Source organism: Panulirus ornatus, chromosome 21, assembly GCF_036320965.1.
Source record: "Panulirus ornatus isolate Po-2019 chromosome 21, ASM3632096v1, whole genome shotgun sequence".
NCBI classification, from domain to species: Eukaryota; Metazoa; Arthropoda; class Malacostraca; order Decapoda; family Palinuridae; genus Panulirus; species Panulirus ornatus.
The window spans coordinates 32,029,381-32,047,662 of NC_092244.1; the positions used below are offsets into that span (position 1 = coordinate 32,029,381).

General features: G+C 41.2%; 1 protein-coding gene across 5 annotated transcripts in view; it reads left to right on the forward strand.

Moving 5' to 3' along the window:
- The window catches only part of LOC139756448 (tubulin alpha-1 chain-like), a 225,593-nt gene that overhangs the window by 128,734 nt on the left and 78,577 nt on the right, over window positions 1–18,282 (forward strand). For all 5 annotated transcript variants that reach the window (XR_011714345.1, XR_011714346.1, XR_011714347.1 and 2 more), the window contains exons 7-8: window positions 7,304–7,402; window positions 16,881–17,030. Coding sequence is in view for 2 of the 5 variants with exons in the window: in XM_071675903.1 (XP_071532004.1) it covers window positions 7,304–7,402; window positions 16,881–17,030 (249 nt within the window). In the remaining 3 variants the exon portion in view is untranslated. The remainder of the gene's footprint in view (window positions 1–7,303; window positions 7,403–16,880; window positions 17,031–18,282) is intronic.

An 18,282-nucleotide genomic window follows, 5' to 3' on the forward strand; every position in this document is an offset into this window, starting at 1 on the left:
TCAAATCCACTCCCAGATATCTAAAAGACTTCACTTTGTATCGTGGGAGATGGGAGAGAAAGAATACTTCCCAAGCATTCCCCACATGTCGTAGAAGGCGACTGAAGGGGACAGAAGTGGGGGGCTAGAAACCCTCCCCTCCTTGTATTTTAATTTTCTAAAAGGGGAAACAGAGAAGGAGTCATGCGAGGAATGCTCATCCTCCTTGAAGGCTCAGACTGGGGTGTCTAAATGTGTGTAGATGTAACCAAGATGAGAAAAAAGGAGAGATAGGTAGTATGCTTGAGAAAAGGAACCTGGATGTTTTGGCTCTAAATGAAACGAAGCTCAAGGGTAAAGAGGAAGAGTGGTTTGGGAATGTCTTGGTAGTAAAGTCAGGGGTTGGTGAGACGACAAGAGCAAAGGAAGGAGTAGCACTACTCCTGAAGTGGGAGTGATGGTAGTGCAGTGACTGACTCAGTTCCCAGGCCCTCTTATACCCAAATGATTGCATACTCACCACTCTCTCCAAAAGTCTTGCATTTTCTTCTGACTACCTCATCCATAAAACAAACATGGGGACATCACACACCCCTGCCACAGACCAACATTTACTGGAAACCAACCACTCTCCTCTCTTCCTACTCATCCTCATGCCTTACATCCTTGATAAAAACATTTCACTGCTTCTAGTAACTTACCTCCCACACCATATACACTTAAGATCTTCCACAAAGCATCTCTATCAACTCTATCATATTCCTTCTCCATATCCATAAATGCTACATATAAATCCACCTTTTTTTTTTTAAGTATTTCTCACACACATTCTTCAAAGCAAACACTTGATCCACCCATTCTCTTCCACTTCTGAAACCACACTGCTCTGCCCCAGTCTGATGCTCCATACATACCTTCTTAATCAATACCCTCCTGTATGATTTCTAGGAATACTCAACAATTTTATGCTACTGTAGTTTGAACACTCACCTTTATCCCCTTAGCCTTTGTACAGTGGCACTGTGCATGCATTTTACCAATCCTCAGACACTTCACCATGGCCCATACATACATTGAATATCCTTACCAACCAATCAACAATACAGTCACCCCCTTTTTTAATAAATTCTACTGCAGTATTATCCAAACCCACTGCCTTGCCAGATTCATCTTCCACATAGCTTTCACTACCTCTTCTCTCTTAGCCAAACCATTCTCCCTGACCCTCTTACTTCACACACCAACCCAACAAAAACAACCCATATCTGCCACTCTGTCATTAGACACATTCAACAAACCTTCAAAATACTCACTCCATCTTCTTCTCACTTCATCACTGCCTGTTATTACTTCCACACTTTCCCCTTTCACTGATGTTCCCATTTCTTCTCTTGTCTTATGCACGTGATTTACCTCCTTCCATAACATCTTTTTATTTTTCCTAAAGTTTAATGACACTCTTTCACCCCAACTCTCATTTGCCCTCTTTTTCAACCTTTGCACTTTCCTCTTGACCTCCTGCCACTTTCTTTATTGCTATTATTATTATTATATGGGAGGGTATTGATTGAGAGGGTGAAGGCATGTACAGAGCATCAGATTGGGGAAGAGCAGTGTGGTTTCAGAAGTGGTAGAGGATGTGTGGATCAGGTGTTTGCTTTGAAGAATGTATGTGAGAAATACTTAGAAAAGCAAATGGATTTGTATGTAGCATTTATGGATCTGGAGAAGGCATATGATAGAGTTGATAGAGATGCTCTGTGGAAGGTATTAAGAATATATGGTGTGGGAGGAAAGTTGTTAGAAGCAGTGAAAAGTTTTTATCGAGGATGTAAGGCATGTGTACGTGTAGGAAGAGAGGAAAGTGATTGGTTCTCAGTGAATGTAGGTTTGCGGCAGGGGTGTGTGATGTCTCCATGGTTGTTTAATTTGTTTATGGATGGGGTTGTTAGGGAGGTAAATGCAAGAGTTTTGGAAAGAGGGGCAAGTATGAAGTCTGTTGGGGATGAGGGAGCTTGGGAAGTGAATCAGTTGTTGTTCGCTGATGATACAGCGCTGGTGGCTGATTCATGTGAGAAACTGCAGAAGCTGGTGACTGAGTTTGGAAAAGTGTGTGGAAGAAGAAAGTTAAGAGTAAATGTGAATAAGAGCAAGGTTATTAGGTACAGTAGGGTTAAGGGTCAAGTCAATTGGGAGGTGAGTTTGAATGGAGAAAAACTGGAGGAAGTGAAGTGTTTTAGATATCTGGGAGTGGATCTGGCAGCGGATGGAACCATGGAAGCGGAAGTGGATCATAGGGTGGGGGAGGGGGCGAAAATCCTGGGGGCCTTGAAGAATATGTGGAAGTCGAGAACATTATCTCGGAAAGCAAAAATGGGTATGTTTGAAGGAATAGTGGTTCCAACAATGTTGTATGGTTGCGAGGCGTGGGCTATGGATAGAGTTGTGCGCAGGAGGATGGATGTGCTGGAAATGAGATGTTTGAGGACAATGTGTCGTGTGAGGTGGTTTGATCGAGTGAGTAACATAAGGGTAAGAGAGATGTGTGGAAATAAAAAGAGCGTGGTTGAGAGAGCAGAAGAGGGTGTTTTGAAGTGGTTTGGGCACATGGAGAGGATGAGTGAGGAAAGATTGACCAAGAGGATATATGTGTCGGAGGTGGAGGGAACAAGGAGAAGAGGGAGACCAAATTGGAGGTGGAAAGATGGAGTGAAAAAGATTTTGTGTGATCGGGGCCTGAACATGCAGGAGGGTGAAAGGAGGGCAAGGAATAGAGTGAATTGGAGCGATGTGGTATACCAGGGTTGACGTGCTGTCAGTGGATTGAAGCAGGGCATGTGAAGCGTCTGGGGTAAACCATGGAAAGCTGTGTAGGTATGTATATTTGCGTGTGTGGACGTATGTATATACATGTGTATGGGGGGGGGGTTGGGCCATTTCTTTCGTCTGTTTCCTTGCGCTACCTCGCAAACGCGGGAGACAGCGACAAAGTATGATAAAAAATAAAAAAAATATTTATTTTGCTTTGTCGCTGTCTCCCGCGTTAGCGAGGTAGCGCAAGGAAACAGACGAAAGAAAGGCCCAACCCACCCACATACACATGTATATACATACACATCTACGCACGCAAATATACATACCTATACATCTCAACGTATACATATATATACACACACAGACATATACATATATGCACATGTACATAATTCATACTCTCTGCCTTTATTCATTCCCATTGCCACCTCGCCACACATGAAATAACAACCCCCTCCCCCCCTCATGTGTGAGAGGTAGTGCTAGGAAAAGACAACAAAGGCCCCATTCGTTCACATTCAGTCTCTAGCTGTCATGTAATAATGCACCAAAGCCACAGCTCCCTTTCCACATCCAGGCCCCACAGGACTTTCCATGGTTTACCCCAGACGCTTCACATGCCCTGGTTCAATCCATTGACAGCACGTTGACCCTGGTATACCACATCGATCCAGTTCACTCTATTCCTTGCACGCCTTTCACCCTCCTGCATGTTCAGGCCCCAATCACTCAAAATCTTTTTCACTCCATCTTTCCACCTCCAATTTGGTCTCCCACTTCTCCTCGTTCCCTCCACCTCTGACACATATATCCTCATTGTCAATCTTTCCTCACTCATTCTCTCCATGTGACCAAACCATTACAAAACACCCTCTCCTGCTCTCTCAACCACACTCTTTTTATTACCACACATCTCTCTTACCCTATTATCTCTTACCCTATTATTACTTACTCGATCAAACCACCTCACACCACATATTGTCCTCAAACATCTCATTTCCAACACATCCACCCTCCTGCGCAAAACTCTATCCATAGCCCACGCCTCGCAACCATACAACATTGTTGGAACCACTATTCCTTCAAACATACCCATTTTTGCTTTCCGAGATAATGTTCTTGACTTTCACACATTCTTCAAGGCTCCCAGAACTTTCGCCCCCTCCCCCACCCCATGATTCACTTCCGCTTCCATTGTTCCATCCGCTGCCAAATCCACTCCCAGATATCTAAAACACTTCACTTCCTCCAGTTTTTCTCCATTTAAACTTACCTCCCAATTGACTTGACCCTCAACCCTACTGTACCTAATAACCTTGCCCTTATTCACATTTACTCTCAAGTTTCTTCTTTCACACACTTTACCAAACTCAGTCACCAGCTTCTGCAGTTTCTCACATGAATCAGCCACCAGCGCTGTATCATCAGCAAACAACAACTGACTCACTTCCAAAGCTCTTTCACCCACAACAGACTGCATACTTGCCCCTCTTTCCAAAACTCTTGCATTCACCTCCCCAACAACCCATCCATAAACAAATTAAACAACCATGGAGACATCACACACCCCTGCCGCAAACCTACATTCACTGAGAACCAATCACTTTCCTCTCTTCCTACATGTACACATGCCTTACATCCTTGATAAAAACTTTTCACTGTTTTTAACAACTTGCCTCCCACACCATATATTCTTACTGCCTTCCACAGAGCATCTCTAACAACTCTATCATATGCCTTCTCCAGATCCATAAATGCTACATACAAATCCATTTGCTTTTCTAAGTATTTCTCACATACATGTAGGTATGTATATTTGCGTGTGTGGACGTATGTATATACATGTGTATGGGGGGGGGTTGGGCCATTTCTTTCGTCTGTTTCCTTGCGCTACCTCGCAAACGCGGGAGACAGCGACAAAGTATAATAAAAAAATATAATAATATTCCTCAAAGCAAACACCTGATCCACACGTCCTCTACCACTTCTGAAACCACACTGCTCTTCCCCAATCTGATGCTCTGTACATGCCTTCACCCCCTCAATCAATACCCTCCCATATAATTTGCCAGGAATACTCAACAAACTTATACCTCTGTAATTTGAGCACTCACCTTTGTCCCCTTTGCCTTTGTACAATGGCACTATGCAAGCATTCCACCAATCCTCAGGCACCTCACCATGAATCATACATACATTAAATAACCTTACCAACCAGTCAGCAATACAGTCACCCCCTTTTTCATAAATTCTACCGCAATACCATCCAAACCCGCTGCCTTGCCAGCTTTCATCTTCTGCAAAGCTTTTACTGCCTCTTCTCTGTTTACCAAATCATTTTCCCTAACCCTCTCACTTTGCACACCACCTCGACCAAAACACCCTATATCTGCCACTCTATCATCAAACACATTCAACAAACCTTCAAAATACTCACTCCACCTCCTTCTCTCATCACCACTACTTGTTAGTACCTCCCCATTAGCCCCCTTCACTGAATTTCCCTTCTTTTCCCTTGTCTTGCACACTTTATTTACCTTCTTCCAAAACGTCTTTTTATTCTCCCTAAAATTTAATGATACTCTCTCACCCCAACTCTCATTTGCCCTCTTTTTCACCTCTTGCACCTTTCTCTTGACCTCCTGCCTCTTTCTTTTATACATCTCCCACTCATTTGCATTATTTCCCTGCAAAAATCTTCCAAATGGCTCTCTCTTCTCTTTCACTAATAATCTTACTTCGTCATTCCACCAGTCACTATCCTTTCTAATCTGCCCACCTCCCATGCATTTCATGCCACAAGCATCTTTTGTGCAAGCCATCACTGCTTCCCTAAATGCATTCCTCTCCCCACTCCCCTTACCTCCTTTGTTCTCACCTTTTTCCATTCTGTGCTCAGTCTCTCCTGGTACTTCCTCACACAAGTCTCCTTCCCAAGCTCACTTACTCTCACCACTCTCTTCACCCCAACATTCTCTCTTCTTTTCTGAAAACCTCAACAAATCTTAACCTTCGCCTCCACAAGATAATGATCAGACATCCCTCCAGTTGCACCTCTCAGCACATTAACATCCAAAAGTCTCTCTTTCGCACGCGCCTTTCAATTAACACGTAATCGAATAACACTCTCTGGCCATCTTTCCTACTTACATACGCATACTTATGTGTATCTCTCTTTTTGAACCAGTTATTCCCAATCACCAGTCCTTTTTCAGCACATAAATCTACAAGCTCTCCACCATTTCCATTTACAACACTGAACACCCCATGTATACCAATTATTCCCTCAACTGCCACATTACTCACCTTTGCATTCAAATCACCCATCACTAATACCCAGTCTCGTGCATCAAAACTACTAACACACTCACTCAGCTGCTCCCAAAACACTTGCCTCTCATGATCTTTCTTCTCATGCCCAGGTGCATATGCACCAATAATCACCCATCTCTCTCCATCCACTTTCAGTTTTACCCATATCAATCAAGAGTTCTTTCTCACACTCTATCACATACTCCCACCACTCCTGTTTCAGGATTATTGCTACTCCTTCCCTTGCTCTTGCCCTCTCACTAACTGCTGACTTTACTCCCAAGACATTCCCAAACCACTCTTCCCCTTTACCCTTGAGCTTTGTTTCACTCAGAGCCAAGACATCCAGGTTGCTTTCTTGAAACATACTACCTATCTCTTTTTTTTCTTATCTTGGTTACATCCACACACATTTAGATTATGATTATCATTATTTTTTTTTCATACTATTCGCCATTTCCCGCGATAGTGAGGTAGCGTTAAGAACAGAGGACTGGGCCTTTGAGGGAATATCCTCACGTGGCCCCCTTCTCTGTTCCTTCTTTTGGAAAATTAAAAAAAAAAAAACGAGAGGGGAGGATTTCCAGCCACCCGCTCCCTCCCCTTTTAGTCGCCTCCTGCGACACGTAGGGAATGCATGGGAAGTATTCTTTCTACCCTATCCCCATGGATAATTATTAGTATTATCATTATTATTATTATTATTATTATTATTATTTTTTTTTTTTTTTTTTTTTTTTTTTTATACTTTGTCGCTGTCTCCCGCGTTTGCGAGGTAGCGCAAGGAAACAGACGAAAGAAATGGCCCAACCCACCCCCATACACATGTATATACATACGTCCACACACGCAAATATACATACCTACACAGCTTTCCATGGTTTACCCCAGACGCTTCACATGCCCTGATTCAATCCATTATTATTATTATTATTATTATTATTATTATCATTATTATTATTATTATTATTATTATTATTACCAGTATCATCAATATTGATGTTATCATTACTGTCATTATTGTTATTGTCATTCTTATTGTTATCATTATGACAGTAGACAGAGATGTATCCCTATGTATGCCTAAAACCTAAAAGATACCATAAATCATCGTGATGAAAGGCACTCATGCAGTAGATGAATAAATCTGTGTACTGTTAGCAGTTCAGAAATTTGAGCTGAAACCTTTTTTCCTTAGGCAACCTATTCTCCTGTGGTATCTGCTGACAATGCTCTACATGATAACTTCGATGTCCGTAGCATCACTTCTAAGTGTTTTGAGCCTAATCAACAAATGGTAAGAATGAGTCACATGGTAAGAATTCTTCTTGCTTAAAGAAAAATATTGTTACACAGTATTTTTTAATGGGGATAGAGAAAATAAATCATCAGATATCTTTAAGGCATAGATTACCCTCATTAGTATGAAAATAACGTGGGTCAATTTTCCATTACAAAATATCACATGAATCAGTGTCTCAGTACAGAAAGTATACATCCACTAATTGCAGCTGCTGTTCCCTCCCATTATGCACACTACCATTGGTATTTTAGAATATGTGCCTTCATTCAAAGACACCTGAGAAATAGATATTTGCAAGAATGTCTGAGGCCTACAAATTTATGGCTTATTTTAAGGCAGCTCTTGAGCTGTTATACTATTTTTACAAAATTTTATATCTGATTATGTAAATGTAATTCTTAATGCTAAATTTTCCTGAACATTTATGCATGATTGGTATAATATGTGAATAAGAGTAAGGTTATTAGGTTCAGTATGGTTGAGGGACAAGTTGATTGGGATGTAAGTTTGAATGGAGAAAAGTTGGAGGAAGTGAAGTCTTTTAGATATCTGGGATTGGACTTGGCAGCAAATAGAACCATGGAAGCAGAAGTGAGCCACAGGGTGGGGGTTGGGGTGACAAAGGTTTTGGGAGCGATGAAGAATGTGTACGTTTGAAGGATAGTAATTGTGCATATGGTTGTGAGGCATGGGCTATAGATAGGGTTGTATGGAGGAGGGTGGATGTGTTGGAAATGAAACATTTTAGGACAACTTGTGGTGTGAGGTGGTTTGATCTTGTGAGTCATGAAAGGCTAAGAGAGATGTGTGGTAATAAAAGGAGTATGGTTGAGAGAGCAGAAGGGGGGTGTTATTGGTTTGGACATATGAAGAGGATGAGTGAGGAAAGGATGACAAAGAGGATGTATGTATCATAGGTGGAGGGAACAAGAAGTGGGAGACCAAATCGGAGGTGGAAGGATGGAGTGAAAAAGATTTTGAGTGAGTGGGGCCTGAACATACAGGAGGGTGAGAGGTGAGCAAGGAATAAAGTGAATTGGAATGATGAGGCCTTCTTTGTCTGCTTTCTTGGCGCTACCTTGCTGAAGAGAGGGTCAGCGATGCTGTTTCATGTGGGGGTGGGTGGCACCAGGAATGGATCAAAGGCAAGCAAGTATGAGTGTATACATGTTTATATAGAGAGAGGCATTTGGACGATTTTTGCAGGGAATTAGTGCAAATGACTGGGAGATTTATAAAAGAAAGAGGCAGGAGGTCAAGAGAAAGGTGCAAGAGGTAAAAAAGAGGGCAAATGAGAGTTGGGGTGAGAGAGTATCATTATATCATTAAATTTTAGGGAGAATAAACAGATGTTTTGGAAGGAGGTAAATAAAGTGCATAAGACAAGAGAACAAATGGGAACATCGGTGAAGGGGGCTAATGGGGAGGTACTAACAAGTAGTGGTGATGTGAGAAGGAAGTGGAGTGAGTATTTTGAAGATTGTTGAATGTGTTAGATGATAGAGTGGCAGATATAGGGTGTTTTCGTCGAGGTGGTTTGCGAAGTGAGAGGGTCAGGGAGAATGATTTGGTAAACAGAGAAGAGGTAGTGAAAGCTTTGTGGAAGATGAAAGCCTGCAAGGCGGTGGGTTTGGATGGTATTGCAGTAGAATTTATTAAAAAATTGGGTGACTGTGTTGTTGACTGCTTGGTGAGGATATTCAGTGTATGTATGGCTCATGGTGAAGTGACTGAGGATTGGCGGAATGCATGCTTAGTGCCATTGTACAAAAGCAAAGGGGAAAAAGGAGAGTGCTCAAATTACAGAGGTATAAATTTGTTGAGTATTCCTGGGAAATTATATAGGAGGGTATAGATCGAAAAGGTGAAGGCATGTACAGAGCATCAGATTGGGGAAGAGCAGTGTGGTTTCAGAAGTGGTAGAGGATGTGTGGATCAGGTGTTTGCTTTGAAGAATGTATGTGAGAAATACATAGAAAAACCAATGGATTTGCATGTAGCATTTATGGACCTGGAGAAGGCATATGATAGAGTTGATAGAGGTGCTCTGTGGAAGGTATTAAGAGTATATGGTGTGGGAGGCAAGTTGCAAGAAGCAGTGAAAAGTTTTTATCGAGGATGTAAGGCATGTGTCCGAGTAGGAAGAGAGGAAAGTGATTGGTTCCCAATTAATGTCGGTTTGCGGCAGGGGTGCGTGATGTCTCCATGGTTGTTTAATTTGTTTATGGATGGGGTTGTTAGGGAGATGAATACAAGAGTTTTGGAGAGAGGGGTAGGTATGCAGTCTGTTGTGGATGAGAGGGCTTAGGAATTGAGTCAGTTGTTGTTCGCTGATGATACTGTGCTAGTAGCTGATTTGGATGAGAAACTGTAGAAGCTGGTGACTGAGTTTGGTAAAGTGTGTGAAAGAAGAAAGCTGAGGGTAAATGTGAATAAGAACAAGGTTATTAGATACAGTAGGGCTGAGGGACAAGTCCATTGGGAGGTAAGTTTGAATGGAGAAAAACTGGAGGAAGTGAAGTGTTTTAGATATCTGGGAGTGGATTTGGCAGTGGATGGAACCATGGAAGCAGAAGTGAGTCACAGGGTGGGGGAGGGGGCGAAAGTTCTCAGAGCGTTAAAGAGTGTGTGGAAGTTGAAACCATTATCTCGGAAAGCAAAAATGGGTATGTTTGAAGGAATAGTGGTTCCAACAAAGTTATATGGATGCCAGGCATGGGCTATAGATAGGGTTGTACAGGGGAGGGTGGATGTGTTAGAAATGAGACATTTGAGGACAATATGTGGTGTGAGGTGGTTAGATCGAGTAAGTAATGAAAGGGTAAGAGAGATGTGTGGTAATAAAAAGAGTGTGGTTGAGAGAGCAGAAGAGGGTGTATTGAAATGAGTGAGGAAATATTGACAAAGAGGATATATGTGTCAGAGGTGAAGGGAATGAGAAGTGGGAGACCAAATTGGAGGTGGAAAGATGGAGTGAAAAAGATTTTGAGTGATTGGGGCCTGAACGTGCAGGAGGGTGAAAGGCGTGCAAGGAATAGAGTGAATTGGAACGATGTGGTATACTGGTGTCAATGTGCTATCACTGGATTGAACCAGGGCATGTGAAGCATCTGGGGTAAACCATGGAAATTTCTGTGGGGCCTGGATGTGGAAAGGGAGCTGTGGTTTCAGTGCATTATACATGACAGCTAGAGACTAAGTGTGAACGAATGTGGCCTTTGTTGTTTTTCCTAGCGCTACCTTGCGCACATAGGGGGGGAGGGGGTTGTCATTGCATGTGTGTTGGGGTGGCGACGGGAATGAATAAAGGCAGCAAGTATGAATTATGTATATGTGTATATATGTATATATCTGTGTATGTATATATATGTATATGTTGAAATGTGTAGGTATATATATATGTGCGTGTATGGATGTGTATGTATATACATGTGTATGTGGGTGGGTTGGGCCATTCTTTTGTCTGTTTCCTTGCACTACCTTGCTAACGTGGGAGACAGCGACAAAGTATAATAAATGAATAAATAAGTAAATATGTATGTGTATGTGTATGTATATGTGTATATGTTAATATGTATATGTATGTCTGTATATGTAAGTGTAGGGAATTTATGTATATATATGTGTATATGAGTGGATGGGTCATTCTTTGTCTATTTCCTGGCGCCACCTTACTGTTGCAGGAAACAGTGATCAAGTGTAATAATGAATAAAATTTATTAGTTTTATCCCTGGAGAAGTGGAGAAAGAATTTGACTTCTGTATTCCCTGCATGTCATAAGAGGCAACTAAAGGTGGCAGGAGCAGGGATGCTCGAAACCCTTTCCCTCTTGATTTCAGTTTCTAAAAGATGGAACAGAAGAAGAAGCCAAGTGGGGAGTGCTCATCTTCCTCAAAGCCTAAGGCTGGGGTGTCTGTGTGTATGTAATCAAGATGAGAAGAAAGTGGTTAAACATTTTGTTTGAGGAGAGATACTTGGATGTAGTGGTTTTGAGTGAATGTAACCAAGATGAGAAGAAAGGAGACACAGTTATCTTGTTTGAAGAAAACACTGGGATGTAGTGGCTCCGAGTGAAATAAAGTTCAAGAATATAGAATGGTTCAGAAATGTCTTAGATGCAAAATCAGACATTGGTGAGAGGACAAGAACTATGAAAGGGGTAAGACTACTGCTGAAGCAGATGTAGGAGTGTGTGAAAGAGTGTAAGGAAGTCAGCATGTTGATGTAGGTAAAAATGAAAGTTGACCGTAAGAGACAGTGCTTATGCACCTGGCCATAAGAAAATTCATTAGAGGTAAGTGTTTTGGGATTAGTTGAGTGAGTGTGTTGGCAGTTTTGATGCAAGAGACCAAGTATAACAGATGTGTGATTTAAATGTGAAGGTGAATGATGTGGCAACTGAAGTTATAATTGGAGGGCATGGTTTGTTCAGTATTATGAATGAAAATGGTGAACAGCTTTTTTTTTATGTTGAAGTCTCCAGTCACAGAAAAAAGTCCACATCAGGGCTGGGCCTTAATTGAAATAGAGAGAGAATTATGAAAGGGAAAAAGAAAAGATAAGGGAAAGTAGTTATGAGTTTTGGAGGATGTGGGCATTATTGGATTACATATTAATTAATAGGCATGTTGGAGGGCATGGATTATTCAGTATTATGAGTGAAAATGGTGAACAGCTTTTTTTTAATGTTGAAGGCTCCAGTCACAGAAAAGAGTCCACATCAGGGCTGGGCCTTAATTGAAATAGAGAGAGAATTATGAAATGGAAAAAGAAAAGACAAGGGAAAGTATTTATGAGTTTTGGAGGATATGGGCATTATTGGATTACATATTAATTAATAGGCATGTAGAAGAGCTTTTGAATATAAATGTGCCAAGAGGGGCAGCAGATGGGATATTTCATCATTACCTTGTGGAGGCAAGAGTGAAGATTTGTAGGTTTCCAAAAAAAGAGGAAACATTATCAGTAAGAAGAGAGTGGTGAGAGTAGTGAGGTTGAAAAAGAGATTTGTGTGAAGAAGTACTTTGAGGTGGTTTGGTCATGTGGAAAGAATGTAAGACTGGGAGTTTACAAGGAGATTGTATGATAGTACAATTAAAGGGATTGGTGTGAGGGGAAGACCACCTGTGACATGAGCAAATAAGGTGGAAGAATACTGGAGGGAGAGAAATGATGGAAGAATGCGTGGAATGGTGTGTGCAAGGGAGGTACGTAAGGACAGAGAGAAGTGGAGACTCTTTTGCCGTGGCCACCCCTAATGGGAGTTCCTGCAAGGAATGGGTATCAGAGATATAGATAGACAGATAGATAGTCTGAATGTAGGATGTCTAGAGGTGAGAGTAAAAGAAGCAAGAGATGTATGTGAGGAATGGAAAGGATTTAGGACAGCAGTGCTTCCAGGTGCAGGACGTGCATGTGGTATGTGAAAGGTGGGAGATGGGCAGATTAAAAAGAGTAGTGAGTGGTAGGATTGAGAAGTAAAGTATATGGGAGGTACTTATGTGAAAGGAATACAAATGATTTGGAGATGAATAAAAGAAAGCAGCAAGTCAAGGGTAAGGTGCAGGGGTTGAAAAAGAGGGTGAATGAAAGTTGGGGTAAGAGAGTATCGGTAAACATTAGGGGGCAAAAAGATACTTTGGAAGAAGGCTAATAGTGTGAGAAACACAAATGGGAACCTTGGTGAAGGGGCAAATGGGGAAGTGGTAACAGGTAGTAATAAAAAGAGGAGTTGGAGTGAATATTTTGAAGGACTGTTGAATGTATTTGATGATAGGATGGTAGATGTAGGGCAGTTGGGTGGAGATGGTATGCAAAGTAAGAGAGTCATAGAAAATGGTTTGGCAAATGAGAGGAGGTGGTGAAAGCCTTATGTAAGATGAAATATAGCAAGGCAGCTGAAGTGGATGGTATTGCAATTGAATTTATAAAGAAAGGGCATGACTGTGTTTTTTGATTGGTTAGTTGGGATTTTCATTGTATGTATGAATCATGGTGAAGTGCTTGAGGCTTAGTTGAATGCATATATGATCTCAGTATATAAAGGCAAACGGGATAAAGGTAAATATTCAAACTACAGAAGTATAAGTTTGTTGAGTGTACCTGGCAAGTTGTATGGGAGAGTAGTGACTGAGAGGGTGAAGGCATGTACAGAGCATCAGTTATTTTGTGTTGGTGTGAAACCTCAATAGCTGGTGAATGAGTTTGAAAGAGTGTGTGAAATGAGGAAGTTTACAATGAAGCTGAGTAAAAGCAAGGTTAGTATGTTTAGCAGGGCTGAAGTACAATTAGTTAGGGTGTAAGTTTGAATGGAGAAAATATAGGGAAGTGAAGTGTTTTAGTCACCTGGGAGTGGACATGGCAATGAATGGAACCATGGAAGCAGAAGTGAGTCTTAGGGTGAGTGAAGGGGAGAAGGTTCTGGGAGCACTGAAAATTGTTTGGAGAGATCATCATCTTGGAGGGCAAAAATGGGCATTATTGAAGGAATGATAATCCCAACAATATTATATGGATGTGAGGTATGAGTTATAGATGAGGGTATGTGAAGGAGGGTGGATGTGTTGGAAATGATATATTTGAGGGCATTACGTGGAATAAAGTGGTTTGATGAATTAGGTAACAAAAGGGTAAAAGAAAAAGTTGGGGTAATAAAAGTAGTGTGTCTGAGAGAGCTGGAGAGGGTGTGCTGAAATGGTTTGGACTTATACCATGGATGAGTGAGCAAAGGTTAATAAAAAGGATATATGTGTCAGATGTGGAAGGAACAGGAAGGGAGAGACCAGTTTGGAGATTGAAGGATGGAATGATGAAAATTTTTAGTGATTGGGCCCTAAATATGTAGAAGGGTGAAAGGCATGAACAGGATAGTGTGAATTGGAATGATGTAGTATACAGGGATCAGTGTGCTGTCAATGGACTTAGCCAGGGCATGTGAAGTGGCTGGGTCAAACCATGGAAAGGCCTGTGGAGCCTGGTTGTGGATAGGGATATGTGGTTTTGGTATAATACAGATGGCAGATAGAGAATAGAAATGAGCAAATGTAACCTTTCTTCTTCAGTTCCTGGTGCTGCCTTGCTAATGCATGAAACAGCTATCAAGTATGAAAAAGAGAATAGTTTTATCACCAGATAAATCCAATTATACAAACTTCCCTCTTTCTAAACTAGTATTTATACATACAAAAAAGATTAGAAAGGGTAGTGAGTGGTGGGATGAAGAAGTGAAATTGTCAGCAAATGAGAAAAGAGAGGAGTTTATACAATACAAGGAAGGAATGCAAATGACTGGGAGATGCATAAAAGAAAGCGGCAGGAGGTCAAGAGAAAAGTGCAAAGGTGGAAAAAAGAGGGCAAATGAGAGTTTGGGTGAGAAAGTATCATTAAACTTTAGGGAGAATAAAAGAAATTTTGGAAGTAGGTATATAATGTGCATAAGACAAGAGAAAAATGGGAACATTGGTGAAGGGGCAAGGGGGGGGGGGGGGGGGGGGGGGAAGTGATAACAGGTAGTGATGAAGTGAGAAGTTTGGATGGTTGTGCAGTTGAATTTATTAAGACAGGGGGTTGTTGATTGGTTGGTAAGGATATTCAGTGAATGTATGGATCATGGTGAAGGGCCTGAGGATTAGGAGAATGCATGCATAGTGCCATTGTACAAAGGCAGAGGGGATAGAGGTGAATATTCAAACTACAGAGGCATAAGCTTGTTAAGAATTCCTGGGAAATTGTATGGGAGTATATTGATTGAGAGGGTGAAGATATGTACAGAGCATCAGACTGGGGGGAGCAGTGTGGTTTCAGAAGTGGTAGAGGATGTGTGGATCAGGTGTTTCCTTTGAAGAATGTGTGTGAGAAATACTTAGAAAAACAGATGGATTTGTATGTGGCATTTATGGATCTGGAGAAGGCATATGATAGAGTTGGTAGAGATGCTTTGTGGAAGGTCTTAAGAGTATATGGTGTAGGAGGTAAGGTGCTAGAAGCAGTGAAAAGTTTTTATCCAGGATGTAAGGCATTTGTACGAGTAAGAATACAGGAAAGGGATTGGTTCCCAATGAATGTCGGTCTGCAGCAAGGGTGTGTGATGTCTCCATGGTTGTTAAATTTGTTCACAGATGAGGTGGTCAAAAAGGTAAATGCAAGAGTTTTGGAGAGAGGAGTGAGTATGCAGTCTGTTGGAGATGAGAGGGCCTGGAAAGTGAGTCAGTTGTTGTTTGCTGATGATATAGCACTGGTTGCTGATTCAAGTGAGAAATTGCAGAAGTTGGTGAATGAGTTTGGGAAAGTTTGTGAAAGGAGAAAGTTGAGAGTAAATGTGAATAAAAGCAAGGTTATTATGGTTCAGCAGGGTTGAGGGACAAGTTATTTGGGATGTAAGTTTGAATGGAGAAAAATTGGAGGAAGTGAAGTGTTTTAGATATCTAGGAGTGGACTTAGCAGCAAATGGAACCATTGAAGTGGAAGTGTGTCACAGGGTGGGGAAGGAGGCAAAGGTTCTGGGAGTGATGAAGAATGTGTGGAAAGAGAGAACATTATCTCAGAGAGTGAAAATGGGTATGTTTGAAGGAATAGTAGCTCCAACAATATTTTATGGTTGTGAGGCATGGGCTATAGATAGGTTGTACAGAGGAGGGCAGATGTGGTGGAAATGAAATGTTTAAGGTCAATATGGGATGTGAGGTGGTGTGATTGAGTAAGTAATGAAAGGGTAAGAAACATGTGTGAAAATAAAAAGATTGTGGTTGAGAGCAGAAGAGGGTGTGTCGAAATGGTTTGGACATATGGAGAGAATGAGGGTGGAAAGGTTAACAAAGAAGCTATATGTGTCAGAGGTGGAGGGAAGAAGGAGAAGTAGGAGACCTAAGTGGAGGTGGAAGAATGGAGTGGAAAAGATTTTGAGCAATCAGGGCCTGAATGTTCAGGAAGGTGAGAGGCATGCAAGGAATAGAGTAAATTGGAATGATGTGGTTGATGTGTTGTGAATGGACTGAACCAGGACATGTGAAACATCTGGGGTAAACCATGGAAAGGTCTTTGGGGCCTGGATGTGGATAGGGAGGTGTGGTTTTAGTGAATTACACATGACAGCTAGAGCTTGAGCTTGAATGAATGTGGCCTTTTTTGTCTGTTTTCCTGGTGCTACATTGCTGAAGTGTGGTTTAGCAATTGTTTCCTGTGGAGTGGGGGTGGGGCTAGGAATGGATGAATGCAAGCAAATATGATTATGTACATTTGTATATATGTATATGTCTGTGTAGGTGTATGTATATGTATATATGTTGATATGTATATGTACATGTATGGGTGTTTATGTATATATATGTGTATATGAGTGGATGGGCCATTCTTCATCTGTTTCCTGGTGCTACCTCGCTGATGCAGGAAATGGCAATCATGTATGATAGATGAATAAATACGAAAAAGAACCATCTTTAAGTAATTGGATTCTCTTGGATTTTCTTTTCACAGGTAAAGTGTAACCCCCAGGAAGGAAAATATATGGCATGTTGCCTTCTGTTTCGAGGTGATGTTGTACCAAAGGATGTTAATGCAGCAATAGCTGAGCTACGCACCAAAAGAACTATATCTTTTGTTGACTGGTGTCCAACAGGATTTAAGGTAATGTAACTGAAGATGTTTTAGTAGGATCACAGTATACAGTAACATAGTAAACTATAAGGATGTTCAACAGCAGAATGACTTAGGTAAAACCGTTTCCTCACAATCATGCTTGGCATATCATCCTAAATATTTAAAAACTTTAATGAATTTATTTGTAGTGGACACATACCACCGTAACTTACTATCACACTCCACCTCTACGGTCATGGTAACTAATTTTGCCTTAATCTCTCTTATTGGTCCATCCATATGTATGATAAAAATGATGATTGCATCACACAGCCCTGCTTCACACCCACCTGTATGCCAAAAGTTTCACTCAACTCTCCATCTACTCTTACACATGCATTTGCTCCTCTGTAGAGAGCTCTTACACCATCCAACAGTTGTGCCCCTACCCCTTATATCTTTGAAACATCCAATAAGGCATTCCACTCCAGTGTTTCATATGCTTTCTCTAGATCTATGAAAGCTGCATACAGTTTCTTGCCTTTCACTAAATACTTTTTCACAGTCATTTTCACTGCAACATTTGGTCCACACATTGCCTACCTTTCCTAAAACCCCTTGCTTCTTGCTTATTCTGTATTGAGTCAGTTCCATCCCTCTGTGAATCAACTCCCTTGCATACATTTTCCTTGGTAAACTTAGCATACTTATTCTCTTATGATTGCAAAATACATCCTAAGCACATTTTCCTCTGAATCAAGGAAGAGCAATAGCTTTCATCCAATTTTCAGGTTTCTATTTTGAATTACACATCAAATCCATCAATTCTTTCTCCATCTTTCAACATTTCAGCTGTAATTCCATCTCCTTCAGCATCTTTTCTACCTTCAACCTCATTATCTCCCTTTTTACATCCACTTGCTGTAGGCCTCTGCACTTGTATCCTTTTCATTTCATCCTCCATAGCCATGCATGTAACAACTGCTGTCTTCCCTGATCCCATGTTCACTAATTCTTCACAGTACTCTTTCCATCTTCCTTTCACTTTCTCCTTTTGATTCTGTGACTCCCCTTTCTTACTTCTCACATTTACATCCCCACCCTTACAATTGCCTCTTTCCTATTTTACCTCTGTCCTGTCCAGTTTCTTATTTTCCTTAAACTTTTCACTCAACTTTCTTCCAAAATCTTCATCGAAGCTTTCTTTGCTTTCTTCTATCAGCCTCTTGATGTTCCAATAACACATTTTATATTCTTTCCTCCTCCTTTGCTGAACTTTCACTAGCACATTCCTTTTGAG